The following is a 17,471-nucleotide window of genomic DNA, read 5'->3' as shown; positions in this document are numbered from 1 at the left end:
CGCAGTTTACCGACAAATAACCAATCAATAGACGAATTTGGAACTTAATTTCATTTTCAGATATCTGGTTTTGTTAATAACTTTATACCAAATTATATAAAGTATAAATTCTTCTACGTGAACATAAATTCGAGTTTGAATTATCGAATTCATATTCACATAGAAGGACAGGTGGGGAAACTTTTATGAATGCCGTCCAAAATTAGATATAAGTTTACAGTTTTAGTGTCAATGCATGCTAAATTTCATCCTCTGTGTTTCAAACACAAGATAAATCTGAAAAAAAAATACCTCATTGTCTACTTCACAGACACATAGACATAATTCTAAAAATATCTTTTCAAATTGTCTGATATCTTCAAATTTCCGATTGTAGCTTCAATAGATCAACGAGAAGAGTTTCTAAATGCATAAATTTCCATTTCTGGTTAGCAGTGGTTATGCTTCTACAATTTTGTAACTGACTTCTCGAAGCAAAAATACATTTTCATAACAACATTCGCTTTTGTTTCCTCAGTTATTAAAAAAAATAAGTTATAAAAATAATGAAGAATAATGCAATAAAAATATAAAAAAATTAGTTGAAGCTTAGAAAACACGTAAAAGTGAAACGTTCAAATACAGGATGCCAAGATTAATTACGGAATTTATCGTTTAGAAACAATAAAAAACATTTAGTCTCATGGAAACAAGTTCGCTTTCTCAATTTCATCGCTACTGTAAAAAAAAATTTCTAATGAAACGGTATATCTGCTCTGAATTCGGTTAAAAAAGAATATCTTTTGAAGAAACAATGAAAACCAATTAAGACTCCTCTGTACTTATTAAAGGCCTGAATCGGGTCGTATGTTAATTTCATAATTGCCTTCGTGTTTGTATCTTAAATCTTTTATTTTGTGCGTTTAATATGAAGTCTGCGAACGTTTTCTTGAAATTATTTATGCGAAACATCACGCAAAAAAGAAAGTTTTGCATACATGAATTCTAGAAAAAGGAAAGAAAATGAAAACAGTACTTTTGTAGAAGTTTTTGAATTTCAAAAAATTCTGGGATTGATATTTTCCACTTAATCTGGGTTTTTTTTTTTTTTTTATGAATATGTTTTCTGCTATTTTAGTTTTAATTTCTTTTCTTTTAATTTGCCATTTTTTTTACTTTTCAATTTCTTTTTTTTTTTTCTTTTTTTCTCCCTAGTATTACGGTCATAGAAAGATTTCGATTCGAAAATAGAAGAATGCAACAGAAAAATGTTTTAAATGCCTTGAATTTATAATATCAACATTGGTACATAATTAATTTTTTATTTTGAAAATTCAGAGTTTAAATTCTTCTAAAATTTTTATTTTGGTGAATTTAAATGAGTATAGCACCTCTTTTTCTCCTTGAGCAGAGAGCGCCCCCTTGTGGCGTTTTACAGAAGACAATCAGTTGAACGAGAGACCTGCATCCTGAGGTCGACTTTTTCCCTACGCGCAACCCTTACGCTAAAGCCGAATGCTTTCGGTTGGAAACGGTGGAATCCCTCCACCATACTGTTTTCCTTAACCTAATTGTCTATGTGTATTTGTAAATTTTGTTGCATAGATTATAAATAGTATATCTAAAACCGGGCAGTTCATTAGAAAATCGCAACACATCCACTATAGTATTATTTAATCCTAAGCGATATCATTTTACCAATACATCGCCTTATTTCTTAATATTAATATGTCATTCAAGGGACTGTTATACACAGACGTAGTAATGGTAATAACATACTGTGGAATCTTGTTTTAAAATAGAAAACTATCAAGAGAAAAACCCCTCGGTACCATGGCGCTTGATTTGAACTCAATGACCGGGCTGCAGCGACATGTAACATTCAATACTATGATTGAATCTTAATAGCCCCATTATAGGTATCACTAGATCGTAAAGGTACTAACCGTCAGCAGCAAAGATCAACGCCATCATTATTGTATCCCTATAGTGAAGAGGGCAGTTTAACACTTTAGAAACTTATTTTTTTATCAGAGGAGTTCTCAGCTGTATTTCTAAATACGATATTAACTGTTTATTAAAATACTATTATTATTAACTATTATTTCAACTGCACTCTGTAATTGTATTGATTTATTTTTTAATAAGATTTCATACTTACTTTAAGCTAAAATGTATTAGTACGCTTACAGATTCAGTCAATATTAATATAATTTAAAGCATATTAGATTTTTAATTTTAAAAGAAACTTGAACAATACATCATGATAATTATAACACTTTTATTGCATTATCTTTTGCTGGTACGTCATCTATATTTTCTACAGATATTTCGTCTTGCTGAAATTGTCGTGACAGCATGTATTACTGAATGTTATTCTCAATATTGGTTATATTACAATATTTTCGATAATTTTATAACAGAAGATACGAAATAAAATTATATGTAATAAGATATTTCTTAGTGGATTTTTGTACTTTTTTAGTAGGTATCAAAAAATTAAAATTTTAATGTTAAAAATACTCTTTTCCATTGCTGTAACATTTGATTTTGGATTCCAACTAATCACTGTGAATTCAATTTACATCCTTAAAATATTTTCTATGGTTTTAGACTACGCATTATAAATATCTGTGCTAGTATAAAGATTTTTTAATGCTGGAATAAATGCGAACCACTACATATGAATCTTAACCGACCATAATGAAAACTGTATAAATCTATGGTATTTAAACTATCCGCCTTTAGCGACTAGATGATACGCGAAAATGTTGCTTGTGTTTAACTCCAATTAAATTTTTTATGCGTAATTTGATTTTTATGATTTTCTCTGTAAAGCATTTATAAACATGAATTGTAACAGTCAATAAAATAGTCTTTATAATAGGTTTCTGACCTTCCTAATAGAATCAATTCCTTTGAAATTGTAATAATATTTCCAGGAGTTACCACGGAAATGCTTCAAAACCTCGCCGAATTTTTAATTTATTTAAATTTTAATAAAAAAAATTCCAAAGAAATTGGTCCAAGGGGCACATTTCCACCTATGATAGAGCACTGTTGTGCTAGATTTGAAAGCTTTAGTTGAACTGATCAATCTTGTAAAACCCCAACACTCACAATCTCCTTTATTATTATCAACTTTAAAAAAATCTTTCATTAAAAATATGACTGTTTCAAATTCTCAGCATTCCGATACGAAAATATTTTGAAACTTTTCATGAAAACAAATTCGTCGTACTCAGCACAGACTTTTCTTTTCTTTTAGACGTGTATCTGAAGCCCGACAGATGGATCATTTTCCGGACTTGACAGGCACCAGCGCCCTCGAGATGCTGACATTGGATCGGGCCAACTTGAAAGAGATCCCCCCAGATCTATGTCAGAAAGTGCCACTCCTGAAAAGACTGTACGTGCTGCCATCTATATTTGATTTGTGCAACTGCATAATGTCTGATATTAAATTGTCATTTTGTAGGTTGTGTAAAGAAGTATTTATCTAATAAGGGAATTAATTATCTTATTGGGGTAAGGGAAACTAAAGATTGTTTCTATTTTTGTGACTCGGGTCTCCTTGCTGAGCCCTCTGATTAACAATTTAAATTATATTTAAAGCGTTTTCTTTCAATTTCTCAATGCATTTATCATGATATAATAGATGAATTCTTATATTCTTTTTATGCATATCTAGTATGTTTAATCATTAAGTTAAAAATAAATTTAACATGTACAGCGAATTAAATCTGACGATATAACTGGAAATCAATTCCAAAATACAAATTTCGAGTTATTGCTATTTCTGTAAAAAGTATTTTTAAATACTGAACTTTTATGGAATTAGTTACATTGTAAGTGCCTTGTGCAAAATATCTGCATATTTACATATGTTTTTCCAGTAATAAATTTGAAATCCAGATTATAAAATATAAATCCAATTATTTATCCAGAAGAAATTCAATTATTTTTTGCTTAATTCGCGTCTATTTAGAAATATAAACGAAAAATGAATCTTTTCACATGTTAAAAATTAACAAATCTGATAAGAGCATTTAAACAATGAGATAATAAGGAATAATCTTATCGCTTTTATATTTTTTATGCTGGTTTTCATTAAATAATTTTGCAATGTTTAAGACAAATATTTGGATTTCTTTTTAAAATTTAAATTAAATTACTGGTCTTTCGAGAAAATCACCTGAAATTACCTTGAGATTTTGATAGGGATTTCTTTGACACGTGTCGATTTAGGTAAGGGAATCTTAGGTATCTTTAAAAGAATGTTGTAAGCATTAAGGACTTTTATCCCTTAACTCAGAGCGTGAGAAAATGTTGGAAATGAGTAGTTTTATAGAGCGCGTGTAGAATTAATTAAATAAAAAATGGGAATTGGATCAGTAAATAAGAGAACATTTTAGAATGAAGTTAATATGGGCTGAATTTAGATAAAAATTAGGACAGTAATTAGAATTTAAATAGATGAAGAGATATCATTATATATACATATATGATAAAATGTTTTCTAAAATAGAAATGAAAATATTAAGTTTAATATATTCTGTTGCTGAGCTCATTTGGATATTAATCTTTAACTTAAAACTAGAAATGACTTACAGTCGTTCTACAATTTTCAAAATATTCAATGTGAAATGCAATTGGTTTAAAAAAATTAACGAATCGTGAACTTCAACGAATTATGCTACATTTCTTATCTTCACATCTATGCAATAAGTTCGTTAATTGTTACATTTGGAATGCTTATGAATTTGCAAGCAATGTCAAAAGTTCGTTCGTTCGTGTCAAAAGTTCCTATATTAATTTATTTAATACAAATTATAATTAATAAGAGCAAACTAACAAATAAAGGAAAAAAGTAATTAAAATTTGCTAAAAAGTCAAATTTTTATTTCTAATTTCTAATTTTCATTTTTTTTCTAAGTTTTCTTTACATAAATTATAATTGTTAGGCATTTTTTTTTGTATCAAGATGTTTTGTTAGCAATTAAATTTTGCTGTTTGACCAAAATTAGAGTGGAGATCGTGTATATATAATACTTTAACTACTTCAGTGTTTGTAAAGTTAAAAAAAACAACTGTGAAACACTGATAAAGAACGACAAAAGTAACAACAAAAAATATTCATTTTATTTGATGTTTGTAAGATTTCGAATGAAATTAGAAAATAGAACGGATAAAGCTAAATTGTACCTGCTTAATTTCTCGAATCTATTTCAGGATTCTCAGATCAAACAAAATCAGCTTTCTTCCCGATCTTGAAGATTGTAGAGAACTTCGACAAATGTAAGTAATAATTTTATAAGCTAACTCTCGCTAATATTAATATTTTACTAATATACTTATACTAATATTTTTTTTGAAATGTACTATCAAATACCTAAATAAACATAAGGCTTTAATTTTTATTACAGAAGTAATACAGTGAACGCAACTTATAGGTATCACTTTGGATTCAAGCCAAAGTGAATGTTATATCCAAATAATCGAGTCATCAAAAATGCTTCAAAAATAATGCAATATAATAAGCATACGAATGGAGTAAAAAAACATACTGTACAACATCATTCGCATTATACATTCGTTTTAATTTGAAAAAGGGAAATCGATACAAAGCACAAGATGGAAAAATATTCAATAGTATTCATTCTTCATTTTTTTATACTTTCTTAAAATGTTATCGAGACTATTGAATTATCAAGCATTCATATAAATAAGGCTCTGCAAAAGATGCAGGGTTATATCGGACTAATCTTAAGAATCGATGGGCTGATGATGTTTTCTCCTCTAACTCATCTTTTTCGCCTTTGTTATCATACGATATGCTGTCATCTCTTCGATTCATTCGTCCATGATACATTGTCCCATCTGCAGTTTTTTTTTCCCTTCTTTTGTTATTTCCCAGACCGCTTTAAATCAGGCATCCAAAAATTGTGCTGCCTTTTCAATGTAACAGATTCATCCTGCTGATGGGTTCTACTAAAATCTTCTATCGAAATCTATCCAATCCAAATTGATCAATATAAGTGAAATGATTATCATTTGAGCCAGTAGATTTTCTATGTATTTAGATACAAGAGACATTCTCACGGTTATTTTAGTCACTACAAGCTAAGTCCACTGTAGTATGCACTTGACCATACGTGCAAATATGTAATTATAAATCCTTTACATTTGGATAAAGAGAAATTTGTTCTTTTCATTTCGATAATTTTAACAAAAAAGAAATCAATTGAAATGAAACAACAACCTTTTTCCCGATAGTTAAAATGTCGAAATAATAAGCATGGGTTCAATTTTTCTATATATATACGATATACAAAATTTCTTTTGTCTAACTCGCTTCGTTTTTAAGCTATTATATGAATTTTGAACAATTCTATTTAGATTATTCTATCATTATACCGAAAAACACGGAGAATAGGCGATTAAACGCTATCAATATGTATAAAAAAATCATTTGAGAACTAACATCACCTTAGCAGACAGAAAATCGCTAAAGAGGTCGCTCTGAACTCTTTTTTCCAAAAACTGAATCGTTATGAATCTTCCACTTATATAGTCTCTATGGAAAGGCATAGAATTTTCTATAAGGATCTGTGGAACTTAATTTTACAGTAGAGAAAATTCGTACATTTCCGGAACTTTAATTTTGTCTCTAAAGGCTGCAAATTTTTCATCAAATTGTCGCCAAAATTGTCAGCTAAATAGTCTGAAAAATATTTGTAAATATCTCTTCTCTATTGTGAGGAAACTGCGCTGGAAGATTCATAACAATATTATTCTTTTTTTTTCTTTTTTTTTTTAGTGACTTCAGTTACAATGAGATATCATCGTTAGAAGACATGCCATTTCGGTATCAAAACAAATTGGTCGACTTATTCATTGGATACAATTTCATTCGATACATACCTGAAGATGCTTTCTTTGGACTTCATAACCTACAAGTTCTGTGAGTACACACTTCTTTTTGTTCTGTTGTTCCTTTTTTTCATTGAAAGCACAGTGGTAATTATATAAAGTGATCGGTAAAGTCATTTAAGCAGTTTAAATTCGAACTGGCATCTCGTATAGCCAGAGAAGTTAGGTGTATCTAAAGCAAAATGAACTTGAGCGCTATTACAGCTCTCCTATCGGCGAAATAAGGGTTACCAAAAAAAAACTCAAAAAAATAAAGGAGATAGACCAGAAAATCCAGTTAGGAAAAAATAGGTTATGCCATAATAAAAATACAATAAAAAGTTCCTTGGAGTTATTTTAGTTATTGTTTAAATTACCAGAGATTTACAAATAAAACTAGGAATTTTCTGTTGCATGAATTTGATAGAGGGTTTATCCTAAAAGATTCCCTCAAGAACTTCAAATCCCCCTTTCAAATATGCTTTCCAAATTTTTTTATTATTATTTTTATTTACTTTCTCCGTTGCTTAAATTCCACCTCCGTTTCTTAACTCGAATAAGCGGCATGATAATACCAGAGAATACATTTTTTTTTATTTTTAGGACGAACTCTTTTTCAAGTTGCGTAATTAATGTGTTTTAAGTATTACATTTTTTTAACTGTTGAACTAATTATATGTCATATTTAAACACTTTTATGATTTTAATACACCCAGTTGAAAAATCATGGATCTTTTTTACTGTTTTTTTTTTAATTCTTAGAATGAAATTTTATTTCATTCCATAAATTTGTCAGTTTTATATATTCAAAGACAAATTTTTTAAAATATACCAACGTACATTTTCATTTAGATTTTTTTTTTTTTTTTACTTCATAATATCTAGAATTTCAACATTTTTTTTCCTTGTTAACCTAATAATGTTAATAGACAGTTTGAATAATAAAGCTCCTGAAATATGAAATATTCAGATATGAACGCGGAACATAAAACTTTAACACGGCCAAAAATATTTCTATAAAAAAAAGTCAACGATATTTTCCAAATATATCCTTATTTATAAATGAGCCGTTGGTTTTTTTTTTTTTTTTTTTTTTTTTTTTTTGCATTTGACACAGCGAAACTTTTTGCTAGCACATTATCTGAAATGCCGGAATTCTGTTTTTAATACTGATTGATAATAAGACATCAACATCTATTATTCCATCAAGAATTACTTCTTTGGCATTGCTGAACTTTTAAAATATCAGTATGATCATAAAAATCCAATGTTTCTTCAACAGCTAATTATATATTATCAAATTCAAAAATGGGAAGTCCAACCAATCTTTAAATATATGCGGCAAATTCGATGCTAAAAATGTCATTTATCTTATATCTTTAGATTAGTAATTAATTATGGTTAAGGGTCTTAAAATTTCTTAAGATTTTAAATATATATTTTTTACGATATAAAGGTATACGTGCATTGGTGTTTCTTACCAATATACAAAACTAATAAACACTAGAGGCTACTTTGAACATAAAAATCAAATTCAATTATATGAATCGATATCTTTAATCTTGAATTTTTTAAAAATAATATTGTTTTTATTAAGAATATTATTGTTTCTAAAATATCATTTAATGCAGTTTATAATGGTTAAAAGCCGAAAGGATGCTTCTTATTGGTTTTTCATGTTGTTATTTTTATTTTCTTTCCTTCTTTTTTTTAAATTAATCCCCTTTAATTTCGAAAGCTTAACTAACATCAATCAAGGTATTAACTTTAAAAGTTAATTAAACTTTTAATACCACCTGTAAGAATTTTTTTTTCTTCTGCTAATGTGACATATTAACTGAAAGTTTGCCAGTGTTTGGGTATTTCTTTTTTTACACAAACAACAAACTTTTGATGATATTTTTTCTTTAAAAATTCTGACGTCTTATACTTATTATTTATTTCACGATATTATATCAATAGATATTATTAAAATCCTTTTAATACATCGCTCGCATAGATTTCTTTAAGATACTTCCTCGAATTTTAGAAGAAAAAATTCGAGTAAAGTACTGGCGATGCTTTTTAAATGGAATAGTAAGATGACTATTACAGTTACTTCAGTTATTCTAGCAGGAAATTAATAAATGATATCAATAATTTTTGTTTGTACGTTTATTTATTGTATTGCGTTGTATTTTTGTTACAAAATATATTGTATGTTGTATTTTTGTTATTTATTGCATTGTATTTTTTGTTATTGAGTTTATTTTATTAGTACTAAATGTTTCGGAAGCTGCCAGTCATTCAAAAATAATTGAAAATATCATGGCAATGTTCTTATAATATTCCATCATCAATGACATTCGAAAACCGCAACAATGCTCTGAAACACAGTAAATGGAATAATCATGCTTTCAGGCCTGCTTATCTTCTGGAAATCCATCCTGATTGCGCCCCGTTTATTGCATTTTTCAAGAAGTCTCACAGGAAGAAGCACGAACCGGGATCCATGAATATGGTGTCCGGTCCATATCCTGGATGATAGTGTGTTAATAGCCCAATGCAATGATGTCATTATTTAAATTATTCGTTAATGAAAGTGTAAATCTTATCATAAGGGTAGGACCTCACACCATCTTGTCTAAATCAATATCCGAGTTGCTTATCTACAGATAATAAATTCATGCACCCATTGTGGTAATTGAGCAATATTCAAAAGATTTTTCGTTGCTCGATACAGCTGCCTTTTTAATATATCTTTTTTCTTTTATGTATTAAGTTATGAAATGTGATTTCCTGTAGTTTACTATGAATCAAACCTGCCGAACTTGTAATGCCCTTGCCAGTGATATTTGATATTAACGAAAATAAGCGAACAACAAAATTGTGTAACTTTTATTAATATTCTTCAATTACAGTTTAAATAACTATCTTAATTTGCTTGTTCATAATTTTTTAAAGCAGACAATTCTTTTTTAAACATTAAGAATTTTGTCCAGAAATTTTTGAATACGTAGAATTTTCTAAAGAGATGCACTAATTTTTATAAGAAATAACAACTGGAATTGATAGAGCAGGGAAATATAAAGGTTATATATATCTGCGCTCTTTTAAATATATTTGATTGAAATTTTTATGTAGATTTAGTAGAATAGCGATAAGGTTAAGTAAAAGTATGGATCTCCCATACATAAATCTTTAGGAATGACGTGGAGAAAAAATCTTAGTGTATTTATATGTCTTTTAAAGCCAATTCTGGTGATGATGGGGAAAAATAAATCCATGTCCGAGACCGTTTTAGACTTTCTAAGTTATTGATGGCAATGGAAGACAAAAAAAAAAAAAAAAGAATCAAATTATGCCCCGGGTATCACATACTCTGGCAATGTCATTTTTAGAATAAATGCAGAACTTCGGACAGACTACATTTAGAAAGATACATTAATGACATTTGCAAAATTCGCAACAAATGGTAAAAATGAAACTCTTATTTGATAGAAAACAGTATGTATACAGATTTTAATAATACAACATCATATATTATGTGGAAATGATTCATCTGAGTACTGTCTTAAATTCTCTGGGATTCGAAATATGCTAAATAAGCCTAAAATAAGCATTAAAACTTCCATTTAGTTTCAAATACAACATGGTTCAAAAGGAGCATCCTGATTTCACATAAGAAAGAATTACTGGCGAAAAAGCACTGTGAGACATGAAAAAACATGTTACGTCCATAGACATGTTACATCCATCGTTTGTCCATAGCCAAGCTCATAAAGCTCTAAGATATCAGGAAGTAAGTTTATAATTAGATATCTAAGAAAAACAATGTCAGTAAATGAGTGTACTAGCGCTTTTGCTTGTGTCGTTACCAGTCCTCAGATGATATTGTTCGGTAATTTCTTTAGGCAAATGGATATCAAATGTCGTCATTTACAAAAAATAGAAGTCTGCCTGAAAATTGTCTATTCTCTTGTTGTTCCGAGAGATTTATATCATTAAACGTTGGTCATTGGCGATAGGTTTAGAATGATTAAATGTAATGGAGAATATCGAAATTCAACGTATAAACAATGAAACCACGTCTTCTTCATAGAGAAGAGTCGTTTTAATGGGACAAATAATTCTGGATTTTGACTGGTATGATTAGGGGTAGACTATTTCTAATGGCACATAAATTCAACAGCAGTGATATTTTGAAGAATAGTGGTGTTATGTTGAATAAAATTAGGCTTCACATTTTTTAAGGAGTTGACTGTCGCGTAACTCACCTTTGATTCACACCTACTACCTAACTGTATAGAGCCATCTATCTAATTAGATGGTTCCTGTTTCCCTATAATCAAAAGGCAGCAAAGGAAGGGGAATCTAATTAGATTGAGGGTTCTATCATGAATGCGAAAATTTTAATAGGCATACATCTTTTAGCAAAAAATTAAAACAAATTAATTTTCTGCATGTGTGTTTATTCTGAGCAATCAAAATATCCTTTGTTTCAATAAGTTAAATTTAAAAAGAATTCCATGTTTAACATGTGATTTGAAATAAAAATGGTGGAACAAAAAAGCCAATCCGACCGTAGTTTTACAATATATTTGGTCATAATTTAACATTTAAAATTATTAATCGATATTCTGTGTCACAAAAGTCAATACATAAAATGAAAGTGATTTAATATCATAGAAATTTTTCTACATCTCTAATTCCTGTGGAAGCATATTAATTTGTCTAGGATATGATCATTTTTAGTTTCTGCATATACTCAACTTCAGATTCAAGCAATTCTCAGCACTAACTGAAAGACTTAAAAACATTTATATTCTTTTGAATTACTTTTCTTTGGATACAATACGTTTATTTACGTTGATTATTTAAATGTAGGTAGATATAATTTCATTCAAGAATAAGTAAAATCTGTTTATTATTATGATAGAATTACTCCCCTATAGATTAGTTCCATGTTAAAAAATAAAGACGGATTCTTACTTAATATTTTATTCGACTAAATATTTTTTATTTGTTTGATCTTTTTGGGAAAACAATTTCATACATCTCGAATTTAAAAAAAAAAACACTTAGCAACCGTTGTCAAGCAACATTTATTTTTTAGAAGGGAAAAACAGATAATGAATTTTGTGAATGGAATAACGTATTTTAATAAATGATTTACATATGGACTCAGAATTTTTATTTGTGTAATAAGTGTTATAGAATTCTTTCCATATTTCTGAAAAAAATTATTTGTATACCTATCTTTTACTTCACACATTGCAACAAAATGTGTACCCTAAATTTAAAACTATTTTAAAACTTTTTGATTCCAAATTGCTAAGTATATTTATTTATATTTTTAGTGACCTCATGCATAACCAGATTGAAGAAATCCACGAACATGCATTTATGAATCTGTCGAAACTAAGGGATCTGTAAGTATGCAATGACTACAGTGTTTTTCTTTGGCATTGGAATCAATTCATGATCACATGATACAAGTCTGATACGCCGTGATATCAAACCATAGAATAAGACAACATGTTACTGAATGGTGCATTTAAAGCAAAATTCGAGCCATTAATTTCAATTAGGTCCCAAAATTATTAGCAAAAAGTATACTAGCATATTATTACAGAATTTTTTAAAGAAATTTTTGCCCTTTATTTTTGATTTTCCGCAAAAGCGCCGAAATGGGTGTGTGGGTGGGTGTGTGGGTAGGTGGGTGTGGGTGTGTGGGTAGGTGGGTGTGGGTGCATGCGTGCGTGCGTGCGTGCCATTGTATACAGTAAGTATATAGATGTAATACACAAAAGCGCTTTTATATATCTAAATTCTTAAAGTACGAATATTTGTATTTTAATCATCATTCAGCTTTTCATTTCGGGCGAGAAAATTTTGGCCACTAGCATTTCCGAAGAATGCCCATTTAATCATGACTCTAATCTAATTTAACTTAAAACATACTGTAAAAGATTATTAATAAGTGGGTGGTAGAAGTTAGGCCCTGCCACTAAATCTCATTGTACAACTAAATAGTATCTGTTATATTTTACAAAATGAAAAAGACTTTTTTTTTTTTTAACTCAACGTTTAAAGTTTCATTATATTTCAGTTAAAGCAATAAAAGTAAGCTATGAAGTACACAATCTTTATAACGAAAATACTAAAAAATACAATTATTATTTATCTTTATGTATTTAACTACTTTAATAGTTACAAAAACATTTGAAAATAGAAACATGAACGAACAGTAATATACGACAAAATCATAAAAATACAAAAGCAGTTTTAACTAACATACAAGAAAGAATATTCACAACAAAATTCATTTATCAATTAAATATTTATCATTGATGATTATCAATTAATGATAACATAATATAGCAATACATGTAATTAACTTAATCAAATAAGTAATTATCGCGAACATCTGTTGTCAATTAAACAGGAAAAGGCAAAAATGCAAAAATTGATCAATATTTTAGCAAATAAACTAATTATTAGCAATCCATCACATCATTAAAAAATACAAATACAAAAAAATGGCAAGAATAAAAAAAAATGATACCAAATACAAAAATAAATTGGCAAAACTCCAATGATAAATATTAAAAAAATACTGGTGATTGAATATTATTTTAGGAGAGAAAATTGCCAACAAAATGCATATATTAAATAACGATTTTTTATTATGTTTTTAGACATTTTTTTCACAAGTTTAAGTGACAGCTTTGTAGGTTATGAAATTAAATTTTAATTTGATTACTCTACTTATGGATTGTGGCTTATCAATTTCATAGCATTTCATAATCTTTCATTGATTTTTTTCGATGTAAATATCATTAATTTATGCCATTATCTAATCAAAAAAGCTTTCATCAAACTTCCAAAAACCTTCGATATTAATTAACGGAATATATAAATTCTTCAGCTAGCAGCACTAGAGACATTTCGAAAATTGAAAGGATTTTGTGCCAGAACGATAAAAATTTAGTAAAACTGTTTAAAAAATTCTTTGACATTACAAAAGTAAAGCAATGTCAGGAAACAACAGAGTAGAACTGGTCTCCCCAAAGCTTCCTCGCATATTCTCAAATAAACTTGCCATGCCAGAGAACTCCTTACATGACACTGGTATACAATAGTTACGAAATATTAACTTCTAACTTGAATTTAGCATTTTTACTGAGTCTATCGTGTCATCCTTGGCGAATTTTTTTGGCGATTAATCCCTGGCATGTGTATCCAAAAAACGAATTTGTGTTACAGGCGCCTTATCCCCCACCAACTGAAACAAAAATCTGACACAGAACTGCAGTTGTAGTCACAAAATCCCATACCAAATTTCAGATATTTAAGTCATTGCGTTTTTGAATTATCGTGTTTACATGTTTCTGAATGTACAGATCGACAGACAGTCAACTCGTTGTTGAATTTGGCTCAACATTTGGCAGATATCTACACTATAGATGCTACTTCTGTGTTCAGAGACTGAATTGCTTCTTGGAAATAGCAGTCTTGTGTAATTTTGTATTATAATGATGTAACTTAATAACTTTAATTTATTTTTATTTTTTAGTATAACTACTTACTTCTAATGTACAAAGTTTACATTTGCTTTGGTGAAGTATCTTCCAGTTTTTATAAACAAGAAAAACACAAGATTGCTATTTTCAAGATTGTTTTTAAAAACAAAACTATATTGCGGGAACACATGCAATAAAACTTATTAAGTGTAAAGCCTTTTTTTTTTTTTTTTTTTCATTTCAAAAAACATTATATACACATTGTTATTCCTGATTTTCAATCTCATTATTAATTTAAATTTTAAATATGAGTTATACTTTATATCATCAAAGATCTTCAATTATCTCAAGCAATGATATTTGAAAATATGTCCTTATGAATGTCACATTTAAGATAGTAATTTTTACAATATTTCTCCTACTTAAGAAAAAAAAATCAAAATGAAAAGGCATTCAAACAAATTGTTCAGTACCGTAATAATTTTTTCAGATACTTACAATATCGTATTATGATTAAAAATCTGAATGCTATTTTTCATATTAAAATATTAAAATTCAGCAGTATATTCAACAGTTTGTAATCCCTTTATTTGATAATTTAATTCTTAATATTTATCCAAGGTTAAATTCCAGCTTTACTACATCCAAAAATTACTAGATATTAATTTTTAAATTTAAATTATTACTCTTTTTTTTATTTTTAAATTTAATTTTTATTTTAAAAGAACCAAGTGAGGAAAAAAATTGATTCAGTTTGCAAAAGTGTTATGTTACTTTAATAACTTTTTGCTTCCTAGCAAAGATGCGAGCAAACATTATTTCGCCAATAAATGTTAAAATGGATATGATGTATCCAACAACTAGCAACAGACATGGCGTTATGATATCATGAATACATATTGGAGTAACTCTATAATGGGAAGTAATCTTTTGAGTTGATATCTGTTTTTTTAGCCTAATGTCTCTTATAAATTTCTTATATAATCCTGCACTAAGTATTCTCTCGATCAGTCTGTTTATCCTGTTTTTACAACAAAAATCTTTTCTAAAGGCAATGGCAATACTCCACGAATACAAACTATCATCGGATATGACGTAAGAATCAGAATTGAGTTCTGCTGCGAGCATTTCCAAGACGAAGCGCAAATCTATGACAGCAGTGGTTTCGGATACTTGATCTTTGCTGGCGCCTTTGTTTGGGTGCAGATACCACTGATTCTTGATGATAGCTTTTGCTAGATATCGAATACTTTCTTCGTCAACATAAAGAAGGCGCGAAAGCCCACCTAGAGCTAAGCATGAATGAGTTCCTTGTCGAATAGCATTTGATAATTCTTTGAAATTCTCCACAGTCTTTTGGTGCAGGGGTAAGGTTAGGAAAGACAGAAGACCTGCTGTGTAGCTGTTGGTTATGATGAAAGCAAAAAAAGCCCAAGAAACAATTAAAGACCTCACTTTTAATGAGTTGTCTTTAACGGGAATAGATTTTCCGAGGATACTACTGTAAAACTGGATAAGAACTCTACCGTAAGGTACACTTGCCTTAAGTAATAGCCGATAAACTGCTGGTATGATTAACAGAGCATACAATAATAATATCCAAATGATGCCCTCAAAAGGACGAAAAATTGTCCATGAAATGGACAGCAATCCAGATTTCTTTATCAAAAATGTTACATCTTGGTTTGTGTAAGGAATACTAAAGTCCACAACTTCCATGCGTTCTTTGGTCACTGCAACTTGACCTATGCCCAAGTCAGCTTCTCCATTGTGTATCATACCTATTATACCAGTCCAATTTCCATTTTCATCTTTTGATCCATACTTAAAATCAGGAGAGAATTTTAAAGTGTACCGAAAGTTCAGTACTTCTGAAATCACATTCAGGAGACGTCCGTCTATGCCCGATATACCCGATTCATCGTTCATTTCCAGTATATGCTTTTGTGGAAAGGTCGATATTATCAAATTTGTAGGAAAATCCATGCTTGTTTATTTTTAGAGTTTTCAGATATTTTAGAATTTTAAAGTATTGAAATTGCTGTAGCTCAATACGTATTTTGGGAAATACAGAAACGACAGTTGTTGATACCCGAATGCAATCGCTCGAACCTGCTCTTTCCAGTTCTCACATTGAATATTCAATAAAATGAACTTGCTTTTTAAAGTTCACACACTGAATATTCAATAAAATGAAATGCTGTTTTGCATCTTAATTTCAAAGATGCAATGCAGATTAATTGAGCTATCGTGTATGAAAATTGATTACTGCAAATAGACACTTTTCTTGTGAATAAGTAATAATGTTCTGTAAATTGATTTTCATTGCTTTTGATGTTGTAAATGGCTTTCGATTTACAACGAAAAGACTTAATTCTCTTTTGAACTGATATCAAAATAGTAAATAATACATGAATGATTAATTTTATTTGTAAGCTTTGAAATATAGAACTATATTCTTATTTTCAAAACTTTGCTTGTCTTCTTTTATTATTATCATTCTTTATAATAATAATGCAATCAATTTATGCCCACGTGATACGCGTAAAAAATGTATTTTCAATTCAGATTAAAAAGTCTGTTGTGCATATTTTATTTGATGCTTTTAATATTGCTTTCTGAATTTTTCCTCTTTTTTCTTTGGTGATAGTTCTTATGGTAGAACTTCCAAACGATTTTTTTTTCTATTTTTTGTTAACTCCTAGCTTTATAGAAAATGATATTAAAGCAATTAATCAAACTTGGATATCATTCGTCTTCTAAGCATGTCTAGAGATATTTTAATCAAATTCGCATTGATATTTTTTGTATTTATAATGCATTTAACTGTTTTACTTCAGTTATTTATTAGATAGCTTTATACTGTCACATTCTAGCTGAGAGATTAGAATACTGCTGAACCATGCCAAGGACTCGAATTCAAATTCAAGAACAATTTTGTTCACGTTTATTTCCTTTATTTAATTCATATGCAAATTTTTATTTATGCAAATTTAATGTATGTAAATTTAATATACATAAATTTATATATATTTATAGTAAATTTGCATACTCTCTGGGTGAGTGTTTTAGAAC

The 17,471-nt window shown here is 28.9% G+C and overlaps 1 protein-coding gene across 1 annotated transcript in view; it reads left to right on the top strand.

Moving 5' to 3' along the window:
* Nucleotides 1-17,471, top strand: part of LOC129972498 (leucine-rich repeat-containing G-protein coupled receptor 5-like) — a 298,104-nt gene that overhangs the window by 269,954 nt on the left and 10,679 nt on the right. The window contains exons 10-13 of the mRNA XM_056086650.1: nt 3,248-3,388; nt 5,212-5,277; nt 6,800-6,943; nt 12,231-12,302. Coding sequence (XP_055942625.1) covers nt 3,248-3,388; nt 5,212-5,277; nt 6,800-6,943; nt 12,231-12,302 — 423 coding nt within the window. The remainder of the gene's footprint in view (nt 1-3,247; nt 3,389-5,211; nt 5,278-6,799; nt 6,944-12,230; nt 12,303-17,471) is intronic.

The sequence above is a fragment of the Argiope bruennichi genome, chromosome 6 (genome assembly GCF_947563725.1).
Source record: "Argiope bruennichi chromosome 6, qqArgBrue1.1, whole genome shotgun sequence".
NCBI classification, from domain to species: domain Eukaryota; kingdom Metazoa; phylum Arthropoda; class Arachnida; order Araneae; family Araneidae; genus Argiope; species Argiope bruennichi.
The sequence above is the reverse complement of the archived record's forward strand: the minus strand, read 5'-3'. Positions and strand labels throughout refer to the sequence as shown.